Source organism: Gavialis gangeticus, unplaced genomic scaffold (genome assembly GCF_001723915.1).
Source record: "Gavialis gangeticus isolate Ggan-Ray unplaced genomic scaffold, GavGan_comp1, whole genome shotgun sequence".
Taxonomy (NCBI): Eukaryota; Metazoa; Chordata; order Crocodylia; family Gavialidae; genus Gavialis; species Gavialis gangeticus.
In genome coordinates this window covers 30,600,473-30,615,533 of record NW_017729006.1, presented here as the reverse complement: position 1 = coordinate 30,615,533, position 15,061 = coordinate 30,600,473, and the positions used below count along the sequence as shown (strand labels likewise).

The 15,061-nt window shown below is 38.7% G+C and overlaps 1 protein-coding gene across 4 annotated transcripts in view; it reads left to right on the top strand.

The window, feature by feature from the left end:
• Positions 1–15,061, top strand: part of VPS41 (VPS41, HOPS complex subunit) — a 185,012-nt gene that overhangs the window by 80,862 nt on the left and 89,089 nt on the right. For all 4 annotated transcript variants that reach the window (XM_019509076.1, XM_019509074.1, XM_019509075.1 and 1 more), the window contains 2 exons: positions 2,260–2,322; positions 3,654–3,719. In XM_019509076.1, coding sequence (XP_019364621.1) covers positions 2,260–2,322; positions 3,654–3,719 — 129 coding nt within the window. The remainder of the gene's footprint in view (positions 1–2,259; positions 2,323–3,653; positions 3,720–15,061) is intronic.

Sequence of the window (15,061 nt, the reverse complement as noted above, 5' to 3'; positions counted from 1 at the left end):
GTATATCCACCAGTGAATAAGTCATGTTTGACCAAGGTTGGTAATAATATTTAGGAAATATCCAAGAAATGAGCCGAGTAGGAAGAGATGAGGTGGCTGAAATGACATTAGTGTGACTGTCTTCTGGACATGCTGCCAAGCCAAATATGACTTTGCTTCTCAGTCAACTGCTGTTTCTGATTATATTCTTTTCAAGCCATCGGTGATTATCTAATGGCCAGTTTATTCCACATCTGTGTCTACAGCGGTGGTCTCCAATTTTTTTAAGTAGGAGATCACCTTTGGCATTGAAAAGCAACCCAAGATCTACTGTGTGCTGCCCCAACTCCTTCCCCCTCCCCCCCCCCCAAACCCAGCAGGTAATCTGTGGGGAGGGAGGTGGCGGGGGGCAGATGGTCAGAGAGAGAAAAAATTATTTGGGGGCATGCCTCCCCAACAGATAAGTCCCTTCCAGCCAGGGCCCCACTCAATTTACCCCTGCTCCTGCCTCTGCGGCACTGTCCCTCACTGTGGGGGCCTCTGTCTAGCCCCCACTTCTTCTCTTCCCCATGGACTGACCTGCTGGGCTGGGGCACACGCGTGCATGCATGCGGGCACTCAGCCCTCCACCCCAGCCTCAGATCAACTCCAAGAGGCTCTAAGATCTTCTGGTGAATTGAGATCCACTGGTTGGTGACCGCTGGTCTCCAGGCACTCTGTAGAGTCCTCCATAATGTAGCATTCCAGTGAATCTTGCCATGGAGACATTGAACCAAAGGTTCTTTGGCTTATTGCTGTTGACTTTCCCTAGATACTATGTACTTCCCTTCCCTCTGTTTTATTTTTTTTTCTACTGAAAGACTCATTGGGGATTGTAATAACTGTAGATAACAAAGCTGGAAAAGACCTGTTAGATAATTGTGTCCGACTGTGGGCAGAATGTAATTTGTTGACAGACTAGTCAAACTAGTTAGTGCCTCCGCTATTCCCTCTGATTTCCCTGCATAGCGTTACATATATAACCAATGATTCCTTTTTGTCCATTGACAATAGCATTTGAACTAAATAAACCTGGGTGTAGCTCGTTAATTGATAATCCAGAGTATAAATAAGTAAGTACTAGGGTTTAGAAGCGGGGTTCTTGAACAGACCTGGAATTTCATTTTAAGTCTATGTAACCTTTTTTTTTTTTTCTTTAAAGTCTAAATTTAATTAAAGTTTAAAAGAATCATCCTATTGTTCTAATTTGCGTTCTGGGCATCCTTTACATCCCTTTTTCTTGATATTGGGTCTCTCTTGAGTATACATGATGGTTGCTGGAAGTTGAGAAGAGAGTTCATTACAATGTCTGGCTTTTACAGAGCCTCAAATGACCCTCAACCACGAACATGTGCTGTCAGTCTGTCTGATGCTGCACTACTTTTCCAGGATTATAGCACTTGTAGGGACTTTTGTAAACTCTTTAAAAAAAAGTTTTCCATTACCTGTCATTTATTCCATTCTGAACTGACTATCTGCATCTTTCCAGGAACAATTCTCACCTTCCATTTAAATTTAATTAGTGTTGAGAGAACTCTTCTGTTGTGTGTCTGTCTTTGCTCTTTTATTGCATTCATTCTTTATTCTTACCTATTCTTTAAAGTGCAGAAAACATTTAGTGTGACCAAACCAGTCCCCATTTACAAACTTCTATTTCACAGTAACGAAAAGAGGCAGGGAGGGGCTTCATACAGTGGTTTCTGTGTGTAAGGGAAAGAAGCTGAAATGTTTTTAGATAAAGTCAGGAAAAATTGTGGTGCTTGGTTTTCATTCTACTTCTGCTTTATAGCCCAGATTTTTTTTAAAATGTTAAGTATTATAAAAAAACATCTTTGAAGTTTAACTGTGATAATTTTAAAAAAGAAGAAGAAAGGCAATTCCTTCTCAGAGAAGCTTTTAATATATGTTCCACTGAGTTTTATTAAGTTACTCATCTCTAATCCAGATCAGTGTCTGTTTAACAAAAGTGCTCAGCTCAGAGCATAGGGAACTCGTAGCGCTTGTAAAAACTTAATTGCCAGGAAGCACTCTTATACTGCTGAAAATGTTTCATGAGATACCTTAATGGATTTCAAGTAAGCCTAGGATAACTCTGAATTGTTAAGTTTACTGCATTTTTAAAGTAAAGTGTGTGATCTGTTGCATTTATCTTCCAGTCATGAAGTGACATTATGTTCATCATTTCCCTTGTGAAATTTATTATTAGGTAATTTTGATTTTATTTTAAAAATACCTCTCTAGGTACAGGTGTGTGGATTGTATTCGGGAGAAGAATTTCATGAAACATTTGACTGTCCTATTAAAGTAAGTACTTTTTAATTAATCCTTAATAAATTGCAGCATTTTTGTCTTTAATAACATAAGGATCATGCTGACTCCTATTCTGCAAAATAAAGTAATGCTTCTTCCCTGTGCTAATATTCAGATCACCCGAAAATGGTTTGCTGTGTTAGCATAAAAACTTCTGATCTGGTTATGTTGGGGGGAAAAGTTGATCTAGGTTTTGTAGAAAGTAGTACTGAGTTTTTCAAATACAGAATGCAAAACGTAAGGGGAAATTGTCAGCCATCTGCTGTTTTCTGTCTTAACTTATTCCTCTCTTCTTGTAAGTCTGTGATTATAAATTTTGAGGGTTCTGCTAGGTCAGTATTTGAATTGATTATAATCTTAAACTTACCCTGGGAGAAAGCAGTGGGTGGTGACATCACAATGGTGATGCATACTCTGTTGAGGGAAAAACTTAAATTACTGTTCTCTTAAGTTCATCTAGGTAACTGGCTAGCCATCAGAAGCTAGTAGTCAGTGACATCACTAGATTGGGGCAATTAGGAGAAACTACCGTAGGTGCCAACTCACTGGGGGGAGAAAAGGGGTGCAAAAGAAAACAGCCGCCACCAGCAGCTGCTCAGTCATGATCATGCCAGCAGCATGGTGGCAACTGGATGTTGCCAGTGTCCCTGTGCCCTGAGTTCCTCATTGCATTATGCTGCTCCCAGCAATAGTAGGATTCTGTGAAGACCTAGGTATCCTCTCTGAGGCTAGGTATAGATATTCAGAAAGCCTGAGGTGGAACTGATCTAAGTTATGTGGTTTCCTGTAACTGCCATAGTTTAGATGGGTAGTGAACACATCCGTCCTTTGGTGGAGGGGGGGCAAATCTTGGACCAGGTTCTGACATTTTTAAACCGGTCTGTGTATTGAACTTCTGTTATGGGTCTAGATTGGTTTCTGTAACAGAACTTCTGTTCTGTCATGGGTATAGACCGGTTTCCTATCACTTATACCAGTAAAAGTGTAATGTCTGTACTGGGCCAGAAAGAGTTCTTGTAGGGAAAAAAGGAGACCAGCTAGTTTGACGTAAGGTTTTGGTTTGTGGAAAGAACAGTCATCACAATTTTGCTGAGAGGTGTAGTCCAGTATAGCCCATTCACTGTTTAGAAGTTCCCTGTAACTCTTAATGGGAAAATAACATTTTTATGTCTTGTCACCCAGTAAAAGGAATGTAGTTGTAATAATCTGTATATGGCAATGTTTAGCTAATTTGAAAGTTAAAACAAGTGTTGTTGTTGCAGCTGAAGTCCCTATAATGCTTAATAACTTCAACAGGAATTATTTTCCTCCCACATTAAATCCAGATTGTTGCTGTTCACCCTCAGTTTGTGAAATCCCCCTGCAAACAGTTTGTAACAGGTGGTAAAAAGGTAAGTTGTTATATCCTAAAAGGTAGGTCTGTCTTCCCTTCCTCTTTGAACAAAGTTTACAATTCAAATTAATAGATATATGTATCACTCACTCACACACACACTCACACTCTCTCTCTCCCTGGGACTTCCATCTGCCCTTAAAATGAGGGCAAGAACAGAATTTTATCCATAGTGTTCTGTTCTAACATGCATAGTATCTCCTGCCTTGATTTCTTCCCCCCCCCAAAATGAATTAATTAAACTTGGGCAAAGGGGCAATTGACCCATTGTCCTTTAAGCCTTGTTTTGCCTTTCTGTTTCTTAGGCAAGAGTGTCCTCAGAACTTGACACCTTATTTGTAAAATCACAAATCAGGATGGGGATTGACATTTAATTCTGTACCTGTAGTATTAACCCTCGTTTCAGGCATTTTGGTCTTATTACATTTACATTATTTGTTTTTTGAGTAGAATTAATTTTGATTCTCAACTTGCAGATAATGAAGTCTTGAGTAATAGTGCCTCTACTTTTCTGATGCCTATTTTGGACAGAAGGCAGGGTAGATTTTCACCTTAGAAACCAAATCCTAGAAGATGCATAGCATATGGTGATGAGCCACTGCTTACAAAAGTTTAGGTGTCTCTGATTTAGTTAGTCTGTGAGGTGCGTATCTATTCTGCCTTCCTTATGACTTCAGATTAATGTGGCTAACTATTCTCTGCTCATGTGATTTTGGGGTCAAACAAAAAAAATAAAACGGGAAAATGCAATTTTATTATAATCATTTAATTTTTTAACACATTATTGGGACCCTTTTGAAATAGAAATGAGTATTCATAGTTCTAGATGCATTGAGCCAAATGCATTGAATTTGCCTTGCATTCAGAAAGCATGAACTAGTAGTGCTGCTGTTTTTTATCAGCAGTACAACTTATTACTAATAAACATTATTTATTTATTAAAACAAACAAAAACTACTCTCTGAATTGGTTGTCTGACCAGGTCTGCATTAGCCACCAAAGAACAGACTATTGGTGGATATCTCCCAACAACAAAATTGTCAGGCTTTTTGATACAGGACATGGTGACAAGGGGAGAGAAACTGGGAATTAATAGAACTTGGAAGTGCTGTCAAGTGGTCAAATAACTTGGATTCACTTGATGCTGAACAGAAAAAAAATTAAGGATTGAACACATCTCTTTGGTTATCTTGGATTACCTGACAGGTAGTTTTATATTCCTGCCTCTTGGAAATGGTATACTGATTCCTAATACCTCCATACTTTGCTGAGAAACTTTCCTCTTCAGGGAAACTTTAATAGACATCTTGGCATATGATAGGTAATATTATTGTATTAAAGACCTGACCCTTGTTGTTTAATTTTACTTGCTTCTGTATCTAAAAAACAAATAAACAAAAAGCCTCTAAAAATAAACTTATTTTTAAGGTTGTAGCAAAAAAAATAGCCATGTTATACAGTTTATCTTTTGAAATCCTATCCAATCTTTTAATTGCTGCATGGAGAGATCATATAGATCTGCATGTTTAGTTGGTTGGATTTAAGGGTAGTACATAATATGGAGACTGCTTTGGTAAATCAGTTTGGTTTTGGGTTTAAAGTTTAATTTAAAACCGGAAGTCAAAATCTATGCTCCCCAGTATGAAGAAAAAACCCTTGAGAATCTCCCTCAATACAATGTTATGTCTGAGTTGCATATAGAAGCAGTGTCTAGAAAAGTGTGAGTTCTCACCATCCATCCCCACATTTTTAACTCTGGGACCTAAGAAAAGAGAATCCAGTATTTGCAGAAGGACCTGGAATGGAGTGTTGCCATTTCAAACAACAGCCTCCAGCGACATTATATGCATTGTCACTTCAGAAAGTGTGAGGGATCCTTTTTGTTTCTTTCTTGAATGTCTTACTTATATTGGTTTATATAATAAATCTACAATTCTAATAGTTTGTGGCCTCAGTTCAAGAAAGCACTTAAGATATGCCTACATCCATTCTTGTTAACTTTAAAGTTAAGCACCCACTTTAGTACTTTGCTTAATACGAATGCCTTCCAGAGCTAAAGTTTCTTTTTTGTTAATTTCCATTTTCTTAATTATATCTGTTTTGAGAAAAATCAGTCCTTTATAAATGGATATAAGGGCATTTTATAGTATAGCATCCAAGGGGCTATTATGTACGTATAGGCTTAAAATGTAACTATTTTTTAAATTGGGGGCATATTTATAGATTCTTGATTCCAGGAACCTTCTTCAGAACTTTTCAGGTTGTTGTATGGTACTGAGATTTAAAAAAAATACAACATTATGCGATCAGCCATGATGGAAGTAGGCATTTTAAAAGTTTCTTGCACAAATCTCTAAAATCTGCTTAATTTGGCATATGCTGGTGTCATCTCAAAGCACCATCCTAAAACAGGAAAAAGGTATGGTGGTCAAATTAAAGTTAACTTTTGATTATACAGGATGTAAATGAAAAACATCTGTTAAGCTTATTTATTTGAATAAAAATGCAACACTTAAATTTTTGGATAAGGTAGTTGCCTTGCTTTTCAGAAAAGAGTAGTTTTTTACAGGTGTACAGTATCCACCTCTGAAAATTATAGGTGGATTGTAGAGGCATTGACGTGAGCTCAACTGGAGGTGATAGGTAAAGTACTAAACAGAGGAACATTTCTTCGCTTAACTCTGCAATTAAGTACAACACCATTGTGAATGGATGATGGTAACCCTGAAATAATAATATATTGTAAATAACAGGGCATCCCTGGCCAGAATGGATAGCAGAGCTTCAAGGCAAGAGGAAAAGACAAATACTGTGCTATTGAAGGCCGTAACCTTCTGCCTTTAAAAAAAAGGGTCTAATCTTAAAAAATAACAGGGTGCAAGCTAGCTAAATGAGGGTAGTAAAGCTGAAATAAAGGTGTTCTTCACTTAACCCTTAAGATACTGGTGTTTCTCAACCTGTCAGTTGAATGAATGCTATAGAGGAGTAGAAGTATCCACAGTACACGTAGGGTTAAAGAGGCCAAAGTAACTGAGAGAGAAGATTGAAGAATATGTAGGTTCCAAAATCAAGGTATTGGCTGCTTCATTGTGTGTAAAGATAGCTTAGATGAGCAGAGCAGTTTGAGGTATGTCTCTCTTCATAAAGCTGTTGGTGAGGTCTTACATTTGTGGGGGTTTGGACCAATATCCAGATATTGCTAGGAAAATATGCTCTAAGTCTAATAACTGACCCACACCATTAGTGACAAGACTGTTCCCACGTAACATGGAAACATTTGTTAAAAGGTTTTGGGGACCTGCTTTTAAATGGGGGTGAGGAGACTGCACATTCTAGGCCATGTTTAATTCCTAGAGAAGTCAGCGATGAAGAAGGGCACTCAGTACCTTACAGGATCAGGCCCTTAATTTTCTAAAGTGACTTTGAGTACCACTCAAACTTTAGAAGTTTGGATGCCCAGACTTGAAGAAGTTTGATATATAGGCTAATGGAGCTGAGTTTTTTTTTCCAAAAATCATTCAAAGTTGAACACTGAGAACACAATAATCATTTTGGAAATTTAGGGCCAGTTTTTCTGTTGCTAAGGCGACTGAAGGGCCAATTTTCCAACACAGAAGGCCTTACATATTTCCTTTCATTCATGTTTTAGCTAAAAATAAAATATGGAGGGTATGATCATCTCATTTAGGTGTCCAAACTACATGCAGCTGCTGTTCATATGTGCCAGAAAAGCCAAAAAAAAAAAAAAGACATTGTTGCTTAGGGAAAACATTTATTTAAAAAAATCTAAGATAATTTTTCAGCGATAGAATTTCAGGGCAAGATGCATTATCTCTACTGTCTGACATGCTATAAACAAGTTTATTTTACATTCTGTTTCACTTAAGTTGCAGCAACCTCTAATGCAGTGATAGGATAGAAATTATGAACAAATGGGGAAAGGAGAAATGAAAACACATTCTTTGTAGGAAGCTGAAGTTGCTGTTGTGAGAATTGCAGTGGAATTCATATGTTAAAGTCAAGTCTGCTAGGGAATGTCTTGGATTTTTTTTAATTGTCTGATTTTTAGTGTCAGCAGATGCACTTTAACTTTGCTTTGTGAGTAAGTAGACGACCTTTACCTCTGAACCCTACTATATGTACTTCATAATAACTGGTTGGACTACTTTGACAAATTATTAAATTGTCAGGATGCTGTTTGCAGCACAGTCCATTTTTAGAAACCAGATAGTCAGCTGTTTGGCATTGCATTCGCTAGTAGAAGAGTACCAGACAAGAAAGGCAGATTGCTTTGTAAGCTGTAAAATGTCAGTCAGTAAATACTGAGAGGTCCAGTTTAAGTGAAGTAAGAGTAAATACTATGGCAATCTGTGCCCAGACATTGTGTAATTTACCTTAAGCAGTGTCCAGGCTGTAACATCAACCAAGCCACAGTAGTTGCAAACTATATGATTTGCCCAATAGTGTGTTTGATGTTTTTAACGTTGTTTTATATATATAATTTGTGGGGCTGTATGTCTTGGCTGTTGACTAGTATTATGTATTACTAGTCAATAGCTGAGACATTTAGTAATGCTGATGATAGGTATTAATAACCACATTGGAATATATTTGCTTAGGTATTTCCCTCCATCATCGCAGTATTCTGTATCTTGCATTGAACGTTTGTTTTTTTTTTTCCAAGCAAAAAGAGGGGGAATGAATTCATGTGTGTTGCATGGATGTACACATTTTTACACATGCTTCTATCCAGTCCTAAACTTATGCATCTATAAAATCTTCGTAACAGCAATCAATACCTGTAATTCTAAACATGTTATGTCAAAATGAGGTGTAGAAAAATGCAGGTGCATTTGCACAAGATGCCTGTTAAATCTTTGGTTTGGAGAGTCTTAGCTTTTCCAGGTAAATCCTGCTGAGGACTGTTTTGTGAAGTGGTGACTAGCTAAAACCCAGCAGTCAGTCGATTAAAACCTACTTCAGTAGAAAGAGTCTCCCTGAATCCATCTGTACTTGAAGCTATGGAACTTTTTCCCAGTTAGATTAATTATGACTGTTGCATTCTATGTGTGAAAATACTTTCTGTGTTTACTATCCACCAGATCCTGTTGCCTTCCTTGAATCCACTCCACCCATTACCATTTCTAATAAGTATATATTTACACTATATGTTTATAGGTGTTACTAATCCTTGATTCCTTGCTAAATAAAATCTTGGTGATTAGTATCATTAAAGTACAATTGTGCATTTGGGGGGTTGTCACTAAATCACTGGGCCTGGTGCTGCTGCTTTCCTAGTATAGGAAAGAGTGTTTTCCTATACTACAGTAGGAAAATAGTACATGCTAATTTTTGTAAATCTCTTCAAGATCTTCATGAAGAAGATTTTCAGATAGAATTGGTGGTGGCATAGACTGTGTGCAGAAATTTAATTCTTTCCAAACAATTTACTTCCATTGAAACCTCTTGTGTATGGGAGAGAGAAGGTTGTGTTGTGTGTGTATGTGCGTGTGTGTATGTATAATACACCCTTGGAGAGAGTCGATTTAAACTTCATCACATTGCACTAGTATTGCTGTAGTCAAGGGTTTCCCTATTCAGATGATTAAGAATTCCTACATTTAGTTTAAAGATTGGGCTTATGCACAATTTGTGTTAGTGCTAATTGCATGATGAGCTCCATTAAATCCAAAGACTAATCCATTCTCTTTAGTAGTTTCACTTTGAGCTCTCTCTGAGGAGGCAGAAATATTAAGTGGAAAATATGCAGAGATGTGTTCAGTAATCCAGTGGAACTATAGTCAGTCTTAAAATCAAAGAGTCCTCTGCAAAGTCCCACAGAAAAAAGAAGATGCCTTCTAACGCATTTTAGCATTGCTGCTGCTGTGACGGTAATGCAGTGGTTGCACAGAAGCACATAAGGTACTCATTCAACAGTGTTAAAAAGACCAATCAAACAAATTACCTTAGGATCCAGGCCCCTTGTCCCCCTATATCTACCCCCCCCACATTGCTGTCTGACACTCCTGCCACCTGTGGCAGTGGGTTAGAGGGCGGGCACTGGCTTGGGGGGCAAGGTTGGAGAGGAAGGATGCTGCTTTGTTCTCCCTTGCTCTCGCCAAGCAAGCTGTTCTGCCTGGGGACAGGAAGTGGCTCAGCCCCTGCTTCAGCCCAGGGCCAAAGGCAGAGCTGAACCACTGCCTCCTGCAGGCCAGTAGTTGAATCCAAGATGAGGCATTTTTCCCCCCATGCTGGTTGGGGGAAAAGCCTGGTCTTGGATTTAAGTAAATATGATACATCAAGAAGCATATAGTGGGGCAAAGCTTTGCACACCTGTTCTCTGTAATAACAAGGAAAAGGTTAAGTGTTCGTCATGTGGTTTTGATTATGTTAAAGTTTGGTTTGCTTCTTTTATTATTGCCATGCAGGAGATGCTAGAAAAGCATCTCAAGCACTACTGTGTTTTGTAACAAAGACTTTAGAGACTTAGCAGTGCCAAACAGAGAGAAGTATAAAGAGTACCACAGGGAATGCAAACAAATTATTTTGTTCATGCTCTTGAAATACATATACTATGTCAGACTTATGTGAAGTGAAGCCCTACAACACTTTTCTCCCACCAAAAAAAGTAAGTGGTTCGGGGAGGAGGGGGAATCTGTCTTCTGGACGTTAGTTTTTCCTTGCTCGGTGATTAGTTCCTGTTGAATACAAGTTGCTTTCTGGTGCTCTAATGATGCTATTTTAATATGATAGATGTTTGAAATGTGAACTAAATATATTAACCCATTACTTTGAAGATGAATATTTTCAGTGGGTTGAGAAGGATCCTAAATCCTTTGTAGAATGTTCATGTTTGCTAAGTCTCAAGATGGCTGTGTAACAAAAAAAGAGAATCAATATTATAGTGTAGAGCACATGGTTTTATTACCATTAAATTAGGATAACACTTTTATTTGAGAAGGCCATTTACTGTCATGTTAAAGCTGCTGTAATAGGAGTCCTTGCTGTTCGCTCCTGGATTAGGTGTTCGTTCTTTCACTTTCTGAAGTAGAAAGATGAACTTTTGGTTCAACTTCACTTCATTTCCTGGCACTGCTACAGAAACCCCCTTTGTGATTTTTGGACATGTCATTTAATTTCTGTCCAAACAGGGGTTGCTTCTCTGTGCATGAGCCTCCAGTGCTGCTACCACTGACAAACTAATTCCTGACACATGGACCCTTGGAAAAAATATTGAAAGACATCAAGGACTTTCACCGTCCCAATGTAGCTTGAAGTGACAGTTCTGCAAGTTTTAGCTAACTTTCTTCAGTGATAAATCCCTCTAAGAGTGTCCTCATTCTGACCAGGAGGAACTATTGCCAGATGTTAGCAAGAACTTTTTTTTTTCTCTTTTGCTCAGAGCAGTCCATCCTGCTTGTTACTGCCTCACATTTCTCACTAGTTTACTAATTGCAGATGTCCAGTTACTCAGAGAAAGGGGTAGGCCATCAATGATCAGCTGGCAGCTGCTGAAAAGCAGCAGCTGTCAAAGTCAACAGCCTACCCACCACCACCAGACACACCTGTGAGGGTAACGTAGCTTTTATAGAGCTGTGGGGCGGGGGCGAAATGCAGTGCTGTGAATGTAATGTCTGTCCACAGCCTAGGTACCATAGTGTTCCTATTCAGTGCATTTCTTTGAGATTATTGACTTTTGACATTCATCTAAATGCTGCTTCAACCTATTTTTAATATTTGTATTACAAAAATGATGTTATTAGTGGAAGAAGTAAACATTATTTTACTGTTCACATTCGTTTTGGAATTAAGTCTAGGGTCTACTTTTTTGAGGTAGTAGGAATCTCCAGCTCTCCATGGCTTGAAGTTGAAGGTTCTCAATGTGTCTGAAAGTCAGTTCCTTAGTTTTTAAGGGCATCTTTATTTTGCTGCATCATGCTTTGAAGGTTTGTAATGAAGGACCTTTTTTTTGTTAATTCCCCCACTCCCCCCACCACAATGTTATCAGGCCTGTGTATTACAAAGTTAACCAGCCAGTGATTAGTATGCCTTAAAACTTAATTCTTGGAGTTTTGGGGTGCATGTTTGTTGTTTTGGTCATATGTATGAAAATCAAATATATTATGGAAGTGCCAGGAATTTATCCCAAATGAAGAGTCACTTGAAAATCTGTGCTGAAGTACATCAAGTGATCTGCTGTTCTCTAGTTTTAAATGTTTTTCTACTCAGTCATATGTGGGCTTTAAAAAAAAAAAAAAAAAAAAAAAAAGTAGCTCTCAAACTATGAAAAGGTCACAATTGTTCTTCAGTTTAACTCGCACACTTGTGAATAATAAATGTACTTGCAGGTCCTTCACAAGTAAACATACAGTTGGCAATGCATGTTGTTCATGCTGAACATGTCCATTTTTTTATAATAAGTGAATAACTTCAAAGTTAATAACTTTATCCAGTCTGAATGGAAATATCACTTGCTTGTACATGTACTGGTACCTTAGGTGGAAAAAAATGAAACACCAGAGTAGTAACTATTTTTCTTCTACTAAAGAAGCAATTATTTAGTATCATGAAAATTAGCAAAAATTATTTTCAATTCTTAAGAGCCACCAGCAGTACCAATTTCTGATTTTTACCCCACATCATGCTTTCAATATAAATATTTCAGTATCACTTATCTTGACACTTAAGGGCTTTTATTTTATTTTTTTGGTGGTGGGGGGGGGAAGGCTTCTACTTGTTCACAATCTACTGATGAGTGTCAGATTTTAACAGGTATAGCCACTGCACAAGCTGCATTTGTGCGGTTCTCATTTTGACAGGGAGGGAATTGTATGGTGCTTGTTAAGACAAAAGCTGACTCCATATGTAAATCTTTCTGATAAAACTTCTGTTTGTTGAGGAGGGCAAGGGATTTTTTTGTGCTATCCTTTATTAGACCCCTTTTTTGGACAGTTTCATGGATCATCATGACATGGCTCCAGCCTATTTAGTGACTTGGTTTAAACTTTTTCTGGCAATTTTGGTCCTTTGGTGCCATCTTGTGGCTTTACCAAAGGCATGCAGTCTATGTAGTTCTCATGCGAACCTTTAAAAAACAAGCACTAATCCCCTCATCATTTGTTCTCATTACAGCTACTCTTACTTATACATTTAGAAGAAAAAAATGTCCCTCCTACAGTAAGGGTCTGCACAGTAGCTTTTTATATTTGAAATGTTGCTGTGTGGTAGGAGTTAACAATGGTATTGGTATCAAAGGATACTGATAAATGCCAGTATGTTACATGTACATGATCCTTTAGCAATACAAGTGTAGTGAAACCATTGTAATTTGGAGCCTCTTTCATTGGATGTTAGAGCCATTTAATTAACTTAGTTTGCTATGGAACATGCAGGCATAACAGTTATAATACAACAGCTGATGCATGCTGTCAAGCAGCAATTCCCCATCGCCTTTTGGAGCAGCTGAAGTGTACTTTTGTCTCCATCTACATAACCTTAGTAGCGGAGTTTCTTGAGTTAGCCCCCAGTAAGTTCAAGGAGTTACTTTATGCAGGGTGGTAGTCCTGCTGAATGTGTATGAGCTCATGACTCTTGAAGTAGGACTAATCATACATGTGTCGGCAGGATTGGGGCCTTAAATTGTAGCTTGTCTGTATGTTGGGACTTTAACTTTTTGTGTGTCACTTAACTGCTGGCAGTACTCCAGAACTATTAAAAGCCTAGTAAAAACAACCTTTTGGAAGCACTCTGGAGCTGGTAAACAGCTGGGATACCTTGGAAACAGTCTGCTTTACATGACACTTTGTAATGTACTTTTTTGCAGAAATATGGTTTGAAATGTGTTAGAAACCATTCTTTAAGGGAAGGCAAGGTTCTTGGACCCAAAGATTTTAGTCAATTGTGCCTGTCCTGAAATCTGATCCCAGTGTGTTTTCCCCTATTCTTTGATGTAGAGACACATTGAGATAGCTATGATTTTGCATGGCTGTAAAAGATCATGGCATGCACTTGAAGCCTTCATAGAATTGCTTAATTGGGGCATGTTGTGTCATAATGCAAGATTCCATAACTAATGTCCTGTTTGTTTGAAGGAAGTAGTGAATCCCAGAGCAAAATTAAAGTGCTGGAATCAAAAGGTCTGGATTCTGTTTTCTCTTTACCTGTTGTTTCATTTAAGATGCAATTAACCTATTAATGATGCCCTAAATAGTAACCCAGCCACACATTCAGGTTGATTTTTAAGGTGAGTTAATACAATAAGCTAGCTACAAAGTTATCCCACGTGTAATGTGTATCAACTTTATGGCTTGTTTGTATCGCACCTTAAATGGAACATGTGGCCAGTTGGGGCCAGCCCATGATGGATCCTGACACTCAGATAAGTGTGAGGATCCAGCATGGGGCAGCTCGAGAGTCTGGGATACAGCTGTCTTCTACTTGGACCCCTGGCCAGGCCTGAGAGGCAGATGTGTGGAGCATGGTGAGCCCATGGTCATAGTGTCTCTTTGATCTTGGGCTTGCTGCATTGCAGACATTCAAAAACCATGCGTGCGCTGGGCTGCACATATGGTTTTCAGATTCTGGGGACTTCTGGGCTCTTTAGAAGATGAGAGCCTCTCCCCACTCCCAAGATCCTTGTGCACCAGAGATGTCAGAAAACCATGCATGCAGCCCAGCACACAGTATTTTTAAAGGCTCCATGATGACAGGACCCCAGGATCAGGGAGAGGCTCCCTGATCCTGGGGTCCCCATGTGCTATGTATGGCATCTAACCGGGGTTTTGACAATCAACTGCTTGTCGGCTGGGGCTGGAGATTGCAGTGGGGCTGGTACCATACCCTGGTTCCTAGCTGACAATCGGCTGTTTATGCACTTTGCACAAGAGTGTGTAATCACTCCCAGTATACAGATGAGGAAGCCCTGGCACTGGCAGGTAAAGCATGACTGGGATCTAATCCTTAATCACCAAATCACGTATCCTGCCATGCATGTGTGGCATGGCAGGAAGCATGTTTGTTGGGATTGCAGATCAGGCCCCATCAGGTCTTTAAGTGAATGTCTGTCAGCAGCCTTGTGCAAATCAGTTCATGCCCCTTGACTATGGTTTTCTTATCTTTGTAGTAGGAATGATTAAATGGTCTTGTGTGAAAGCCCTTTGAGAAGTGCAGTGTTAGAAAGGCTCAATGCAGTTAAAGTCATTTTTAATTCTGAAGTATTTTTAAAATGTTTCCATTGTAAATGTAATCCATCTTAAATGTTTGACCTTATTTACTTCCCTCTCTTCTAGCGTGCCCACTTCTCCCCACATCTTAGTGTCATCCGCGAATTTGAACAAGGTG